Raw genomic sequence first — 14,802 nt, forward strand, 5'->3', positions numbered from 1 at the left:
CTTTATGTTGGTGTTTCCTTTATTTTGGATGGTACCCATATGTAATCACAATACCCACTTGGCACAGCAGGCAATTTAATGTTGGTTCAAAGTAATTGTTATCCTTCAAAGTTCAAATTAATCCTTGAAATTACTTAGAAACAATGTTGATTCAGCCAGTGTGTCTTCAGTGGGTATAGTCTACTCAACAATATGTGAAATAAAATATACAAGGAGATTCATAGTTTATTTGCGGTAGTTAGATAGCCTCTTACAGTAGCAGTGTAAATATTTCAGTTATGTTATTATAAATTATATTATCTCAGCAGACCTGGATAATGTCTTTTCATACCTCCATTGTCTGCTGTTTGCATTCCAAGTGCCTTCAGGTACAAACATGGGAATATGTTTTTCTTTTATATCGGCACTTTTCGTGCTTTGGTATTCTTTGTAATGAAAAGCACTATATAAATGAAATGTACACCTATTATTATCTGTAGCTGCAACAGCAGTTTGACCCTTTCTGTTTCTACTCTGTTACATGATAGTCATTGACATCACATTGCTCTCTTTCTCTCTGTGGCATTATAACTTCAGATGCTCTACTTTCATTTACCTAGGTTTGATTATGTGATGTAATCAAAATGTATATGAGCCAGGTGTGGGTGCCCTTTATCACACTGATGATTGGTTAAGTCAACAAAACATTTTATCTTTTGACTTGTTTTTATTATTGCGGTGAGCACATTTTGGGGCATCTGTCCGAATAAATATAATATTTGCATTTAAACCTCAGTGTCACGCCCTGACCATAGAGAGCCTGTTATTCTCTATGTTGGTTAGGTTCGGGTGTGACTAGGGTGGGTCATCTAGGTAATTATATATCTATGTTGGCCTGGTATGATTCCCAATAAGAGGCAGCTGTTTATCGTTGTCTCTGATTGAGGATCATATGTAGGCAGCCATTTCCCCTTTGTGGGATCTTGTCTAGGTATAGTTACCTGTGAGCACTACTCTGAGCTTCACGTTTTGTTTGTTTGCTTTTTTGTTATTTGAGTTTTCTCTTCCTAATAAAAAGGATGGAAATATACTACGCTGCATTTTGGTCCAATCCTTACGATGATCGTGACACTCAGTTTTGTATTTCTTCTGGATGTTTTCAACAGTGTACATATCTATCCTTTCCAACATGTCTCTCTGTGACCGCAGGTGTTCCTGAAGAGCGACCGCGTTGCCAAGATGGTCCAGAGTGGGGGCTTCTCAGCCAATGACTGCAGGGAGGTGTTCAAGAGGCACATTGAGAAGCGTGTCCGCAGCCTGCCTGAGATCGATGGCCTGAGTAAGGAGACAGTGCTCAGCTCCTGGATGGCTAAGTTCGACACCATCTACCGCGGGGACGAGGACCCACGCAAAGCTCAGCAGCGCATGACGGCCAGCGCCGCCTCAGAGCTCATCCTCAGCAAAGACCAGCTCTACGAGATGTTCCAGAACATTCTGGGTATCAAGAAATTTGAGCACCAGCTGCTCTACAACGCCTGCCAGGTAAGAGCAGGCGTTAGTAGAGGGAGGGTGTGTGTACGCATCACTGTGAAATATGATTGCATCCGAAATGGTTCCCTATTCCCTGCACTGCTTTTGACTAGGGTCCATAGGCTGCTATTTCTGACGCATCTATGTGTGTGTACATCACTGTTAAAAAAGACCACTACTTTCCCAGTGGGCAAAACTGACTGGTGACAATGACATCATCATGATGTCATCACAACCAGAGATTGATGTCATTGCAGACTGTTTACCCGGCTGGCAAAACTATCAAGGCCAAGAACAGTGCAACATTTGTTGCTGTTTAGGCTAGGCCTGCATCTGTACAGCTAGTGGAAAGTCTTCTGTCTTCTTACTCTCACACAGTAGCAAGGTCACAGATCAATATGGGTTTATAGAATCACTCCAGGTTTTAAAGACCAACTGTATTTTTCAAGCATTTCAAGTTTTAATGTCACATGCACAAGTACAGTGAGATGCCTTTCTTGCAAACTCAAAACCCAACAATGCAATAATCAATAACAATGTAGGAGTGCTGACTTAAGATCAGGTTTTCCTTTTAGATTATAATGCATGGTCAAACTGATCCTCCATCAGCACTCTTACTCAGAGACAATTTGTGGATATGGGCCCAGCTTTTACACCTTGACTAGAAGGCCTGTTTTACTTTCAAACAGGCTCTTCCTGTTCTTGTATTTTGTCTGAAACAGCCTTCATCAGGTTTCCATTTGGTGAAATAATATAAAATAACATGCACCTGACACTTATTTTCAAGAGGGAGATAGGCCTGTGATTTACCAGCTTTGGGTTTGTGCTTGTGCTATCTTACAGTCCGGCGCCTAGAGAGCCAGCGCTTCGATCTCCTTCCTATGAGGAGTGACATGTTGAGATTGCTAGAGGACAATGGTGGACACCAGTGTGCTTGTCGGACATAACTCACCTACCCGCAGCGCTGCTTCACTTGTACAACACTCTGAGAATGCTGAGACTGAGCAGATAGCAGTGCTAATATATTCTTCTTCCAGGAGCTTGATTAAAAGTCTGATCACAGGAAGCATTCGTAGACAGAGCTCCGATACATTTACATTTCCTCATAATTTAATGCATTAGCAACCACACTTAAGTGAATGGTCTCATTCGATCCCATTTCGATTTAATGCACGTGGCCCTCAGAAACCAATGAATTGTTGAAACGGCTTAATTTTCTTTGTCATTTATGTTGTATAACATTTTAAAGATGCACTGCGCAGAAATCATTCTGCCATTTCCTGGTAGATCAAATTCTAGTACTTCACCTCATTTCAGTTTGTGACAACTGGCAAGAATAGTGTAGACAATCATTGTACCATCTAAACAGCTGTGAAATATATTTTCCATAACCAAAAATAGTGTTTTCTGTGGTTTGAAGCTGGTGCACAAACCCAAAAGTAAGAGACGCAAAAGAAAACTTCAGAACGGGAGGGATAAAAATAGAGCACATAACAGATCTACCACTTCTTAGACTTGCTTTCAATTAAAATTATAGATCTATAACACATTTCCATGTGAATTTGGCTGAGTCTCCTAAAAAGTTACAAATTGCAGCTTTAATGGTTGCTATCCCAACGGCATATCCTCAGGAAGCTTTGAACTGATGTGTTTTTCCTTCAACTGAAGTATAATGGCAGATTGTGAATGGAGACTGGGTTACAATGTGAAGTGATAGATTGATCAGTCTTGTAAATTCAGAGGCATGAGTCTCGCTCTCTCTCTCAAATGGCTTTATTGGCATGGAAAGTGTTACCACATACATTGCCAAAGCAAACATATAGACACGCATCAAATCAATGATGACGCAGATAGATAATAGGACAAATAATACTCAATGAGTAGTAACAATTAATGGGACACTACAGTAACAAATTAACTAGGACAATAATGAAATGGTGATGGACACAGTTAGCATTGTTATTGCTCTGGTTTGTCGTTCCACTGCTTGTTCCTACGAGTGTGGTTAAAAAGCTACATATTTAGCAGCTAATGTGCTAATCCCTTTCTGTTTTGGTTTCAAAATTGTATTTGTTTTAAATTTTGGGAAAGAAAATTGCCCATAAATCTGTACAGTTCTGGCAGTGTTGAAGAAAATGCAGCTCTGTCTCAGGGCAGAGTGAGCACAACCTGTCCTCTGAGATTTGTCTATGACGGCTGGTTTCTATGGCCAGGCTGTGCTTACTGAGTCTGTACACAGTCAGTGTTTATCTCAGTTTTTTTTCTCAGTCACGGTGGATAGATAGTCTGCCACGATATACTGTCTGTTTAAAGCCAAATAGCTCTCTCTCCAATCCTTAATTTGTTGGTGTGTCTCGCGCTGAGATAAAGCACATCCCCTCTGAATCTTCCCATAGTTGCTTTAGTTTCTTCCCTGCTCATCCTTTGAAGATGGCTAACCTAGTTTTCCTGTGCAACCTGGCGCCGGAGCAGAGTAGAGCCACTGGTGCAGGGTCAGGAATGAATCTGCTTGCAGCACAAGGACACAGTGCTGTGGGTTGGTATGGTGGGCAATCTCTCTGAACATATCCCACTTGGCACTAAGTGCTGCAGACAAAGGAAGCTGCCAAATTATAAATATAATCAATTGTGTTCTGTTTTTTGCCCTTTGGCTTTTTTTTTGCATTGATAACAGGAAACTGTGTTGCTGTGTTTTAGCATATTGTGGTGCTTCTCCATGATATGTCTTCAGGTCAGGGCCACTTGGTTGTAGCAAAGAGCTAAACTGGTCAGATTGATTTACCATTTGTCTGGATTGGAACACAGACACGCATGCTTAAAATCATGCGTTCATGTACGCACACACACACGTACACACACAGACACATACACGGATGCACACAAACAGAGCGATCAGAGGCGGGCCATTTCAGCATACTAAATATCCCTATGCCATTTACCATCTTGTCACAGCAGTGAAAACACCACTGCTCACAAGCAGCAGAATAGCTATTTTTCTGCTGACCACTGACACTATAGACCTTTTTACCACAGTGTTCAATATGACAGGAGCAATAGCCCTTTTTACCACTGTGTTCAGTATGACAGGAGCAACAGGACTTTTTACCACGGTGTTCAATATGACAGGAGCAATAGGCCTTTTTTACCACAGTGTTCTTATGACAGAAGTAATAGACCTTTTTACCACAGTGTTCAATATGGCAGGAGCAATATGACAAGAGCAATAGGCCTTTTTACCACCGTGTTCAATTTGACAGGAGCAACAGGCCTTTTTACCACAGTGTTCAATTTGACAGGAGCAATAGTCCTTTTTACCACAGTGTTCTTATGACAGAAGTAATAGACCTTTTTACCACAGTGTTCAATATGGCAGGAGCAATATGACAAGAGCAATAGGCCTTTTTACCACCGTGTTCAATTTGACAGGAGCAACAGGCCTTTTTACCACAGTGTTCAATTTGACAGGAGCAATAGTCCTTTTTACCACAGTGTTCAGTATGACAGATGCAAAAACACAACCTCTCATGCTTGATTTTCTCTCTTTTGCTGCGTAGAGTTCTCACGACTTAGATTTAATGGCCAGTGGTTTGGTTGAGCGGTAAATAAATGTACTTGCATTGCAGGATGTAGGATAATTTTCTGTAGGGGCACATTTATGATGGATGTTTTTCTGTTAATGGGCAATCTGTGATTTCAAACAACGGCTGTATATCATTATTTTAAGGCCAGGCACCACAGGCTGAAGTTACATTTTTGCACTTACCTATCATTTTTTGTGATTTGTTTGTGTACATAAGCATCTGGTCAAAAGTAGTGCACTATGTAGGGACAAAGGTACCATTTGGGGAGACAACCCTCATAAGAACCAACCCATGGCAGCGCCGCATTCTCCACTGTTCTCTCTCGATGATTATCCTATAATCCAGATTGATATGGTGTGTTATTATTTGAAACAATGGTGAAATGGTGCATATCCATTTAGATCGATGACTGAGTTCTCCCCAAACAGAAGATGCTGCTCAGCACTAGATGCCTCAGGGCTGGTTGGAGAAGATGTGATGAGAGGTTTTCAGGGATTGGTTAAGATTCAGAGGCCATCAGTTTTAGCTCTTATCTCGTGGGATTTAAGTAATTTGTTGAAGTCACATAACAAGAGAGCGGGGGAAGGACTATTTCTGTCCCAGATACAAGGTAACAGGAAGCACTGCAGAAATATGGGAGTGACTCGGAGCAGGCTGACTAGACTGGTAGTGTGACCTGTGGCCCCCCTGCACCAGCCTTCCTGGCTCTCCCAATACAATGTAATGAGGCTGGGCTGCACAATCAGGTGATAACCAGAGGAATGTGGTACAAGTTGCTCAGAGTGACTCAGAGCAGGTTGAGTACACTGGTACCTTGTACTGGTAGACTAGTACAGTATGTATGACCAACGGCCCCATCGCACCAGCCTGCCATGATACGACACACTGAGGCTGGGCTGCACAACCAAGTGACCTAACTGTGCTATGCGTGGCACAGTCCAGCAGACATATCTATGGTAATGCATAGATGTACATGTCTCTATTCCTCGTGCCTATTGGAGATGTGCAGGAATATGTATTTCTAAGAAGGCTGTTAGAGCCAATTCATGTATTTTTTTTTCTTTCTGCTTCGTGTCTGCTTTCCATTCTGTAATGTGGCTCATTATGAGTTCCAGTTCAGTAAAGCATGGAACTGAATAGAACTTTCAAGTGCTGCAGGAAACACACAGAGTAAAATGTGTCGTGAGTTTCAGTAAAGCATGCAACTGAATAGAAGCTTCAAGGCCACATCATGACAGCCGCTTGACCTGGTTAAATGGCTCTCTGAGTAACAGTCGTTAGTGTGTGTGTGTGTGTGTGTGTTTGGTCGTTTAGCCACGATAAGCCAAAGGCAAGCTACTCTGCATCAAACACATCCATCCACATAAAACACATCATTTAGCCTTTCTGATGGTGATGGAGTGAATGGCATTTTTTGTCAACAGAAAGGCGTTCTGAATGAGTTTGTGCCATTAGACGACACATACACCACCTGGAGTTTATTTAATGAAAGCACAATTAGACATAATTAGCAGAAATTGTCGGGCAATGTAAACGCAGTCAGAAGCAGAAAATGTGAATGTGCTGTTGCCTGCCATGTACTCACGCATAGAGATGAGATGGATGGCTCTTTCTCATGTTAACCAACAAATCATTTTAACATTTGCCATCTGATCTACTTGGATGATCGTTTGCCTTACTGAAGAGGTTGCCACAGAAGGCTGCATGCATATGAGTCATCTTTGTAGCCAATGAACCAGTCAATGCCAGTGTCAGCAATGACATGGCAAAAATAAAAAATACAGATGACAATTATTGTCACGCAACCAAGCATCACAAATGTGATGATAATCACACCAAGGTGACAGATTCATTATCTAGGCTTTGAGCTGTAGTGACGCGGTTATATTCTTTGAGCATTACTGTAACTTAATAACAAACAATGAGACTGCTGGTTGGGTATTATTAAAGGCGATTAGTCTCCAGTGCTGTGTCTCTACAGTACCACAGTAACAATTTAGTTTCTCAGCTCCTCTCACAGGGCTGCTTGGGTGCTGCTGAACAGTTACAGGCACTATGGATAGAAGTGGTCAGCGTTAATATTATTCATATGGAGCAGATAACACGCAGAATGTGTCCCAAATGGCACCCTATTCCCTATATAGTGTGCTACTCTTTACCAGGGCCCATACAATTTTTGTAACAAATAAGTGTACACTCAGTACTAATGTATTTGGACATACAAATATGCACAAATATAGCCTACTTCAAATACATTTGACAGAACTTTGGTTTTGAATATTTTGGATCACAAATTGAGTGGGAGGAATAATTTAAAACATTAAAACATTTTGTTTTAATATTTTAGACTCAAAGTACTGTTGGCATTTCATCTGTGACATTTTCACAATGCAACAATTTAGAGTTTATTTTTTTGTTTTATTATTCCGTCGATGCATAGTCCGCACAGCTCACAGCCTACTGCCTACCTGCTATGGTGAGGGGGTTCATGTCTACAATAACCTGGGTTTCAAATTGAGGACTGAGTGGGGAAAAGCATATTCATAAGACGCATTATTTATTATCCCCAACAGTAAAGTTGTATAAAATAATTTGGCATTTCATCTATGGCATGACCACAATGCTGAAATGTACAGTTCCCACTCCCTGGTTCCTAGCTGCTATTATTAAGAGGATGGACCTTGACAGCCAGTGGGTTCACATTGACAATAGCCTGGCAGCAAAAATGATGAGCTTTTGTTTACATTATGTTCAGCGCTCATCAGCCATTGTTTCTGTGTGAATCACATGGAAGATAGGCTGGCAGTCTTTACAGTCTCTGCTCTCTCGGGGGTGTAAGAAGTGCCTTCACCACCACCACCACCACAGAATATGTGTGTGTGTGCTAGAAAGAGAGAGCGAGAATGTCTGGGTTAGCTACAGTCAGAGACTGGGAGAGAATATCATTTCAACAGAGAATCGCAAGGCTTCTGTAAGATTTCACATTTGTTGTGAAAAGAGTGATTCCGAATGGACAATATGTTTCATACACATATGCAGATAAAGAAACAAATATACATGTTTACAATAAGTAAAGATTTCCTGAATGGTTGAAAGTAGAGGATGTTTCTGCTGCACTTGACACCTCTAAAATACTGTAAATAGTTAAGCACTTAAGTGCCAAACCTCAATACTGCATCTAGAGGTATTCAATGAAAGAAGATGTGGTTGCTTGTTAGTGCTATGACACCACAGGGTGAAAATATCTGTTCTGTTGGTGGAGCGGGAATCTGATAGTGATACAATGATGCAGTGTAACAATGTCACTGACTGGTTCAAAAATAATGCTGTTTCTCACACTCCTCGCTCAGCTGCTCTGATGTGTGATCATGAATATTTACCCGCACGGATGAACTCTTTCTCTCTCTTCCACTGAAATTTTCCCCCCAATCTCAAGTGGCAGCTGATTAAATGACCTTCATCGTACGCACAGGGAGATGTCAAAGTGAGGTAAGAGAGAGCAGAGAACATTAAAATGAACCTCTAACTCTGAAACGAGCAATCACAAACCCGCAGCCAACAGACAAAAATGTGTGTGCAGTGGTGTAGAATAACCCTAGTGTTTGAATAACGAGTGTTGAACCGAAAACCACACCCATCATGCTCACATTTATATTTTAGCAGACACTCTTATCCAGAGTGAGTTCATACATTTTCATACTGGTCCTCCATGGGAACCAAACCCACAACCCTGGTGTTTCAAGCACCATGCCCTACCAACAGAGCCATACAGGACTTCTATTGCAAATTGTTTTTGAGAATGTTTGTTTCAATATCTATGTTTTTGCATGTACATCGATGAATTCATCCTATGCTACTTTATTAAATAACCGATTTTCTAAATGAATCTAATCTGTTACTTGGGTTTATTACATCTGTTACTGAAATGGTTATTCCAGTTTAGATGCTTGAGGTTTAATTGGGCTCTCACTTGATAAAGGTCACAGGACTGAAAATGAACGAATGCAACAAGCATGTCTTTGTCACTAACAAATACAGTCGCGGGTGGTAACTCTACAATTAACTCGAAAGGCAACCTGAGATATGCAAATAAAGCTTTACACCAGTAATGGCAACTCATTTTTTCCCTAGGGCCGTGTTCGGTTGTCAATGAGGTCCGTAAGGCCGCATTGAAAATGTATTGTATTTCCTCACCGTCAAAAGTTTAAATAAATCGTCCCCTATCCATCGTTTTTTGCCATTTTTGATGCTCCCTGACTGTCTACTTTAATTTGGGCGATTATTAGTGAGCTGGACACAGTCAAGAAACTGTATGAATGTAGGTCCATTATCATTTCTACACAGTTTCCTTTTGATTGGGGTCCTGCTTTATGATAAGCAATGTGTTATTTTAACACTGAAAAGAGTGGAACCATAAAGATACTGGAACATTGTTACATTTAACACTGGAGAATGTGCTGTGCATGCACACCAGACACACACACAGCTCCCCAACTCCTACTGGTGTTGGAGAAAGGCAACACCCCATTATGCCTTCGTTTGCTTCGTCAGCAACTGTTCGCTGGTGAATTATGCTTGAGGGATTTCTGTTTCCAGCATTGATCTGATTATGGAACCCTCTGTGTGTGTATGTCTCTTTGCGTGCATGTTTGTGTGCGTGTGGTAAGGCTGGTGATGGGATCTATATAATGCAGCACTATAGATTGGGAGAAGGGGAAGAGGGACAGACTGCATATTGTTTGTAAGCTAGCCGCGAGGAGAGGGAGGGCTAGATAGATACACTCTTATCAAAAAGGGTTCCAAAAGGGTTAATCAGCTGTCCCCATAGGCAAACCCTTTTGGGTTCCAAGTAGTACACTTTGGTAACACTTTACTTGAAACCCAGCGTCATAACACATTATGACACGTCATGACCATGTCATAACAGCTTACATAACTTGTCATAACCTTTTATAATATGGTCATAACTGTCATGAGACATATGTTGACCTGTTGTGTCATAATGTGTTATTTTATGTCTGGTTATGACAGCTACATAAGTGTCAAAACCTACCACACAAGGCAAAACATTCCGTTACACCATAACTTACATGTCAACAATATATTTATGTTATATACAATACCAGTCAAAAGTTTGGACACACTGCAGGGTTTTTCTTTATTTTTACTATTTTCTACATTGTAGAATAATAGTGAAGACATCAAAACTATGAAATAACACATATGGAATCATGCAGTAACCAAAAAAGTGTTAAACAAATCAAATATTTTATATTTGACATTCTTCAAAGTAGCCACCCTTTGCCTTGACAGCTTTGCACACTTTTGGCATTCTCTCAACCAGCTTCATGAGGTATTGGAATGCATTTCAATTAACAGGTGTGCCTTAAGTTAATTTGTGGAATTTCTTTCTTAATGTGTTTGAGCCAAGCAGTTGTGTTGTGACAAGGTAGGGGTGGTGTACAGAAGATAGCCCTATTTGGTAATATACCAAGTCCATATATTGGCAAGAACGGCTCAAATAAGCAAATAAAAATGATAGTCAATCATTACTTTAAGACATGAAGGTCAGCCGCAAAAACCATCAAGCGCTATGATGAAACGAGCTCTCATGAGGACCGCCACAGGAAAGGAAGACCCAGAGTTACCTCTGCTGCAGAGGATAAGTTCATTAGTTACCAGCCTCAGACATTAAGCCCAAATAAATGTTCAAGTAACAGATACATCTCAACATCAACTGTTCAGAGGAGACCGCGTGAATCAGGCCTCGAATTGCTGCAAAGAAACCACTACTAAAGGACACCAATAATAAGAGATTTGCTTAGGCCAAGAAACAATAGCAATGGACATTAGACCGGTGGAAATTTGTCCTTTGGTCTGATGAGTCCAAATTTGAGATTTTGGGTTCCATCCACCGTGTCTTTGTGAGACGCAGAGTAGGTGAACGGATTATCTACACGTGTGGTTCCCACCGTGAAGCATGCTGTGCTTATGACACTGTCAGTGATCTATTTAGAATTCAAAGCACACTTCACCAGCATGGCTCCCACGGCATTCTGCAGCGATATGCCATCCCATCTGGTTTGCGCTTAGTGGGACTATCATTTGTTTTTCAACAAGACAATGACCCAACACACCTCCAGGCTTTGTAAGGGCTATTTGACCAAGAAGGAGAGTGATGGATTGCTGCATCAGATGGCCTGGCCTCCACAATCACGCAACCTCAACACAATTGAGATGGTTTGGGATAAGTTGGACCGCAGAGTGAAGAAAAATCAGCTGACAAGTGCTCAGCATTGTAATGCCCGGGATGTAGTGGAGGAAGAAGTCAGACGCAGGAGACAGAGAGTTCAGAGTAGCGCTACTTCTTTATATACCACACAGGTGAAAACGACACCACTCAATGCAAATGCTCCAAAACACAGGGGAACTAAACAGTCCCGAAAATAACTCACGTACACGAACAACCGTGACTTACAGGGGTGTACACGAGTACACATAAAACAATCCCGCACACCCAGCAGGCGGGCCGGCTGGATAATAAAGCCCAACTAATTAACCTAACTAAAAACAGGTGTAACTAATAAACAGACAAGGAGGGGGAGGAAAAGATCAGTGGCAGCTAGTAGGCCGGTGACGACGACCGCCGAGCGCCACCCGAACTGGAAGGGGAGCCACCTTCGGTAGGAGTCGTGACAAGCATATGTGGGAACTCCTTCAAGACTGTTGGAAAAGTATTCCAGGTGACTACCTCATGAAGTTGGTTGAGAGAATGCAAAGCTGTCATTAAGGCAAAGGTGTCTACTTTGAACAATCCAAAATATAAAGTATATTTGGATTTGTTTAACACTTTTTTGGTTACTACATGGTTCCATATGTGTTATTTCACAGTTTTGATGTCTTCACTATTATTCACAATGTAGAAAATAGTACATCTAAAGAAAAACCCTTTATGAGTAGATGTGTCAACTTTTGAATGGTACTGTAAATATTTTTTTAATTGACCATATTAAATTATCATTGTAATTGTGCACACATTGATGCCAGATATGCACCTACCCCAATGCTCTGTTGCTGATGACTGAGATGAATGTGGGTATTGACACACTTATGTAGGTGTCATATCCAGCCATAAAATAACGCACTATATGTCACAACAGGTGTAAATATGTGTGTCATGACAGTGTTATGACCATGTTATGACAAGTTATATCAGCTGGTATGACATCCAGTGTCACCCAGTGTCATAACATGTCAAGTAAAGTGTTACCAACCCTTTTTGGTTTCAGGTAGAACTCTTTTGGGTTCCATGTAGAACCCTAAGTGGAAAGGGCTCTTCATGGAACTCAAAAGGGTTCTACCTTGAACAAAAAAGGGTTCTTCAAAGGGTGAGGACAGGCAAATAACACTTTTAGGTTCTAGATAGCAGCTAGATACACTCTTAGAAAAAAAGCTGCTATGAGAGCATTCTGTAGCAGCAGGCATCACCTCTCCTCGTCAAGCCTCTAACTACACCCATCCTGTCACCTCTCATCACCAAGCCTCTCTATCAAACTACACCCATCCTGTCACCCCTCATCACATCAAGCCTCTATCTAACTACACCCATCCTGTCACCCCTCTTCGTCAAGCCTCTATCTACACCCATCCTGTTACCCCTCATCACCTCTCCTCGTCAAGCCTCTCTATCTTACTACACCCATCATCACCTCTATCTAACTACACCCCTCATCATCTCTCCTCATCAAGCCTCTAACTACACCCATCCTGTCACCCCTCACCTCTCCTCATCAAGCCTCCCTACCTAACTACACCCATCCTGGCACCCCTCATCACCCCTCCTTGTCAATCCATCTACACCCTCATCACCCCTTCCTGTCACTCCTCCCCATCTAACTATGCCCCTCCCCGTCACCCCTGACCTGCTCTCAGCCTCGGCTAACGTTCAGGCAACTTCCCTTCTGTGTTCGCTGCAGTGTGGCTGTCACTTTCACTAACGCTGAGGGAATGTTACAATTTAGCCAGGGCCGGGTGTGGGCTGTGTGTGTCCCACGTGTGTTGTGCTGGTGACAGTTATGACCATATTATAAAAGGTTATTTACATTTACATTTACATTTAAGTAATTTAGCAGACGCTCTTATCCAGAGCGACTTACAAATTGGTTATGACAAGTTATGTAAGCTGTTATGACATATTACGACATGGTCATGACGTGTCATAATGTGTTACAGAAATCCCTCAAGCATAATTCACCAGCGAACAGTTGCTGACGAAGCAAACGAAGGCATAATGGGGTGTTGCCTTTCTCCAACACCAGTAGGAGTGGGGGAGCTGTGTGTGTGTCTGGTGTGCATGCACAGCACATTCTCCAGTGTTAAATGTAACAATGTTCCAGTATCTTTATGGTTCCACTCTTTTCAGTGTTAAAATAACACATTGCTTATCATAAAGCAGGACCCCAATCAAAAGGAAACTGTGTAGAAATGATAATGGACCTACATTCATACAGTTTCTTGACTGTGTCCAGCTCACTAATAATCGCCCAAATTAAAGTAGACAGTCAGGGAGCATCAAAAATGGCAAAAAACGATGGATAGGGGACGATTTGACAACCGAACACTGCCCTAGTGCTAATCACAGCAGTGATTAAGCTGGGCTGATTATTTATATATATATTTTTTTTACCTTTATTTAACTAGGCAAGTCAGTTAAGAATACATTCTTATTTACAATGACGGCCTAGGTTCAGTGGGTTAACTGCCTTGTTCAGTGGCAGAACGACAGATTTTTTACCTTGTCCGCTCGAGTATTCGATCTAACAACCTTTCGGTTACTGGCCCAACGTTCTAACCACTAGGCTACCTGCCGCCCCTGGATGGAGATTGTGGGGCTGTGTAGGGGCTCCATGAGGGGTGTCAGATTGCCCCTTCATTAACGTGTCCCAGGGCACCACCCCATTGTGTTGCAGACCAGACCACCTCTGTGACTGACACTCTCAGAGGGGTGATAAGGGGGAAATGAAGGTCACCTGCGTTTGTCATCTTTGCCTCCAACAACAATTTCACACACAACCCCCCCAAAACCACTCACTGCCCATATAACTGATCTACCATACGTCACTGTTCTGTCAATGAGATACAGTTCTTACAGCCTTCAAAACTACTAACAACATCAGCACCTGCAATTTATCCAGTAGATTCACTCACTTCTAAGGTTTATCGAAATAAACACATTAAAGAAAAATACCCTTGGATTTTTCATTGTGCTCGTGTTCAGTTAATCTAAATTGGATGTCTTCGTTTCTGGATGTCTAGACTAGCGGACAGACATGACCAAGTCCTTGTGTTGTCAGGATGCAGTCAGACAAAGACAGCTATCTACACAAGCTGCTCTGCTGCTGGCATTTCCAGGGAGGCGTGGCCCCCTCTCCATCCCTCTGTGACTGTGACAGTTCTGCTTGGATTGCACAGTTCAGCACAGCACACTCAGATTGACAGGCAGCAGCCACCAGCGTCAGGGAAAACACTTAATTCAACCACTCGAACACACACACACACACACAAACACTCACACTCACACTCACACTCACACTCACACTCACACTCACACTCACGGCTCTGCACTGCCTGGGTGAATCCTGGGTAAATTCCATGAAGCCAGTCTGAGAAATGTATTTAATCCTAATAGGCAGTGTGTGTGACGCTCTGAAAG

General features: G+C 42.0%; 1 protein-coding gene across 12 annotated transcripts in view; it reads left to right on the forward strand.

Moving 5' to 3' along the window:
- The window catches only part of LOC120064617 (calcium-dependent secretion activator 1-like), a 183,158-nt gene that overhangs the window by 76,122 nt on the left and 92,234 nt on the right, over positions 1-14,802 (forward strand). For all 12 annotated transcript variants that reach the window (XM_039015223.1, XM_039015224.1, XM_039015229.1 and 9 more), the window contains exon 3: positions 1,189-1,521. In XM_039015223.1, the coding sequence (XP_038871151.1) occupies positions 1,189-1,521 (333 nt within the window). The remainder of the gene's footprint in view (positions 1-1,188; positions 1,522-14,802) is intronic.

The sequence above is a fragment of the Salvelinus namaycush genome, chromosome 20 (genome assembly GCF_016432855.1).
Source record: "Salvelinus namaycush isolate Seneca chromosome 20, SaNama_1.0, whole genome shotgun sequence".
Classification (NCBI taxonomy): Eukaryota; Metazoa; Chordata; class Actinopteri; order Salmoniformes; family Salmonidae; genus Salvelinus; species Salvelinus namaycush.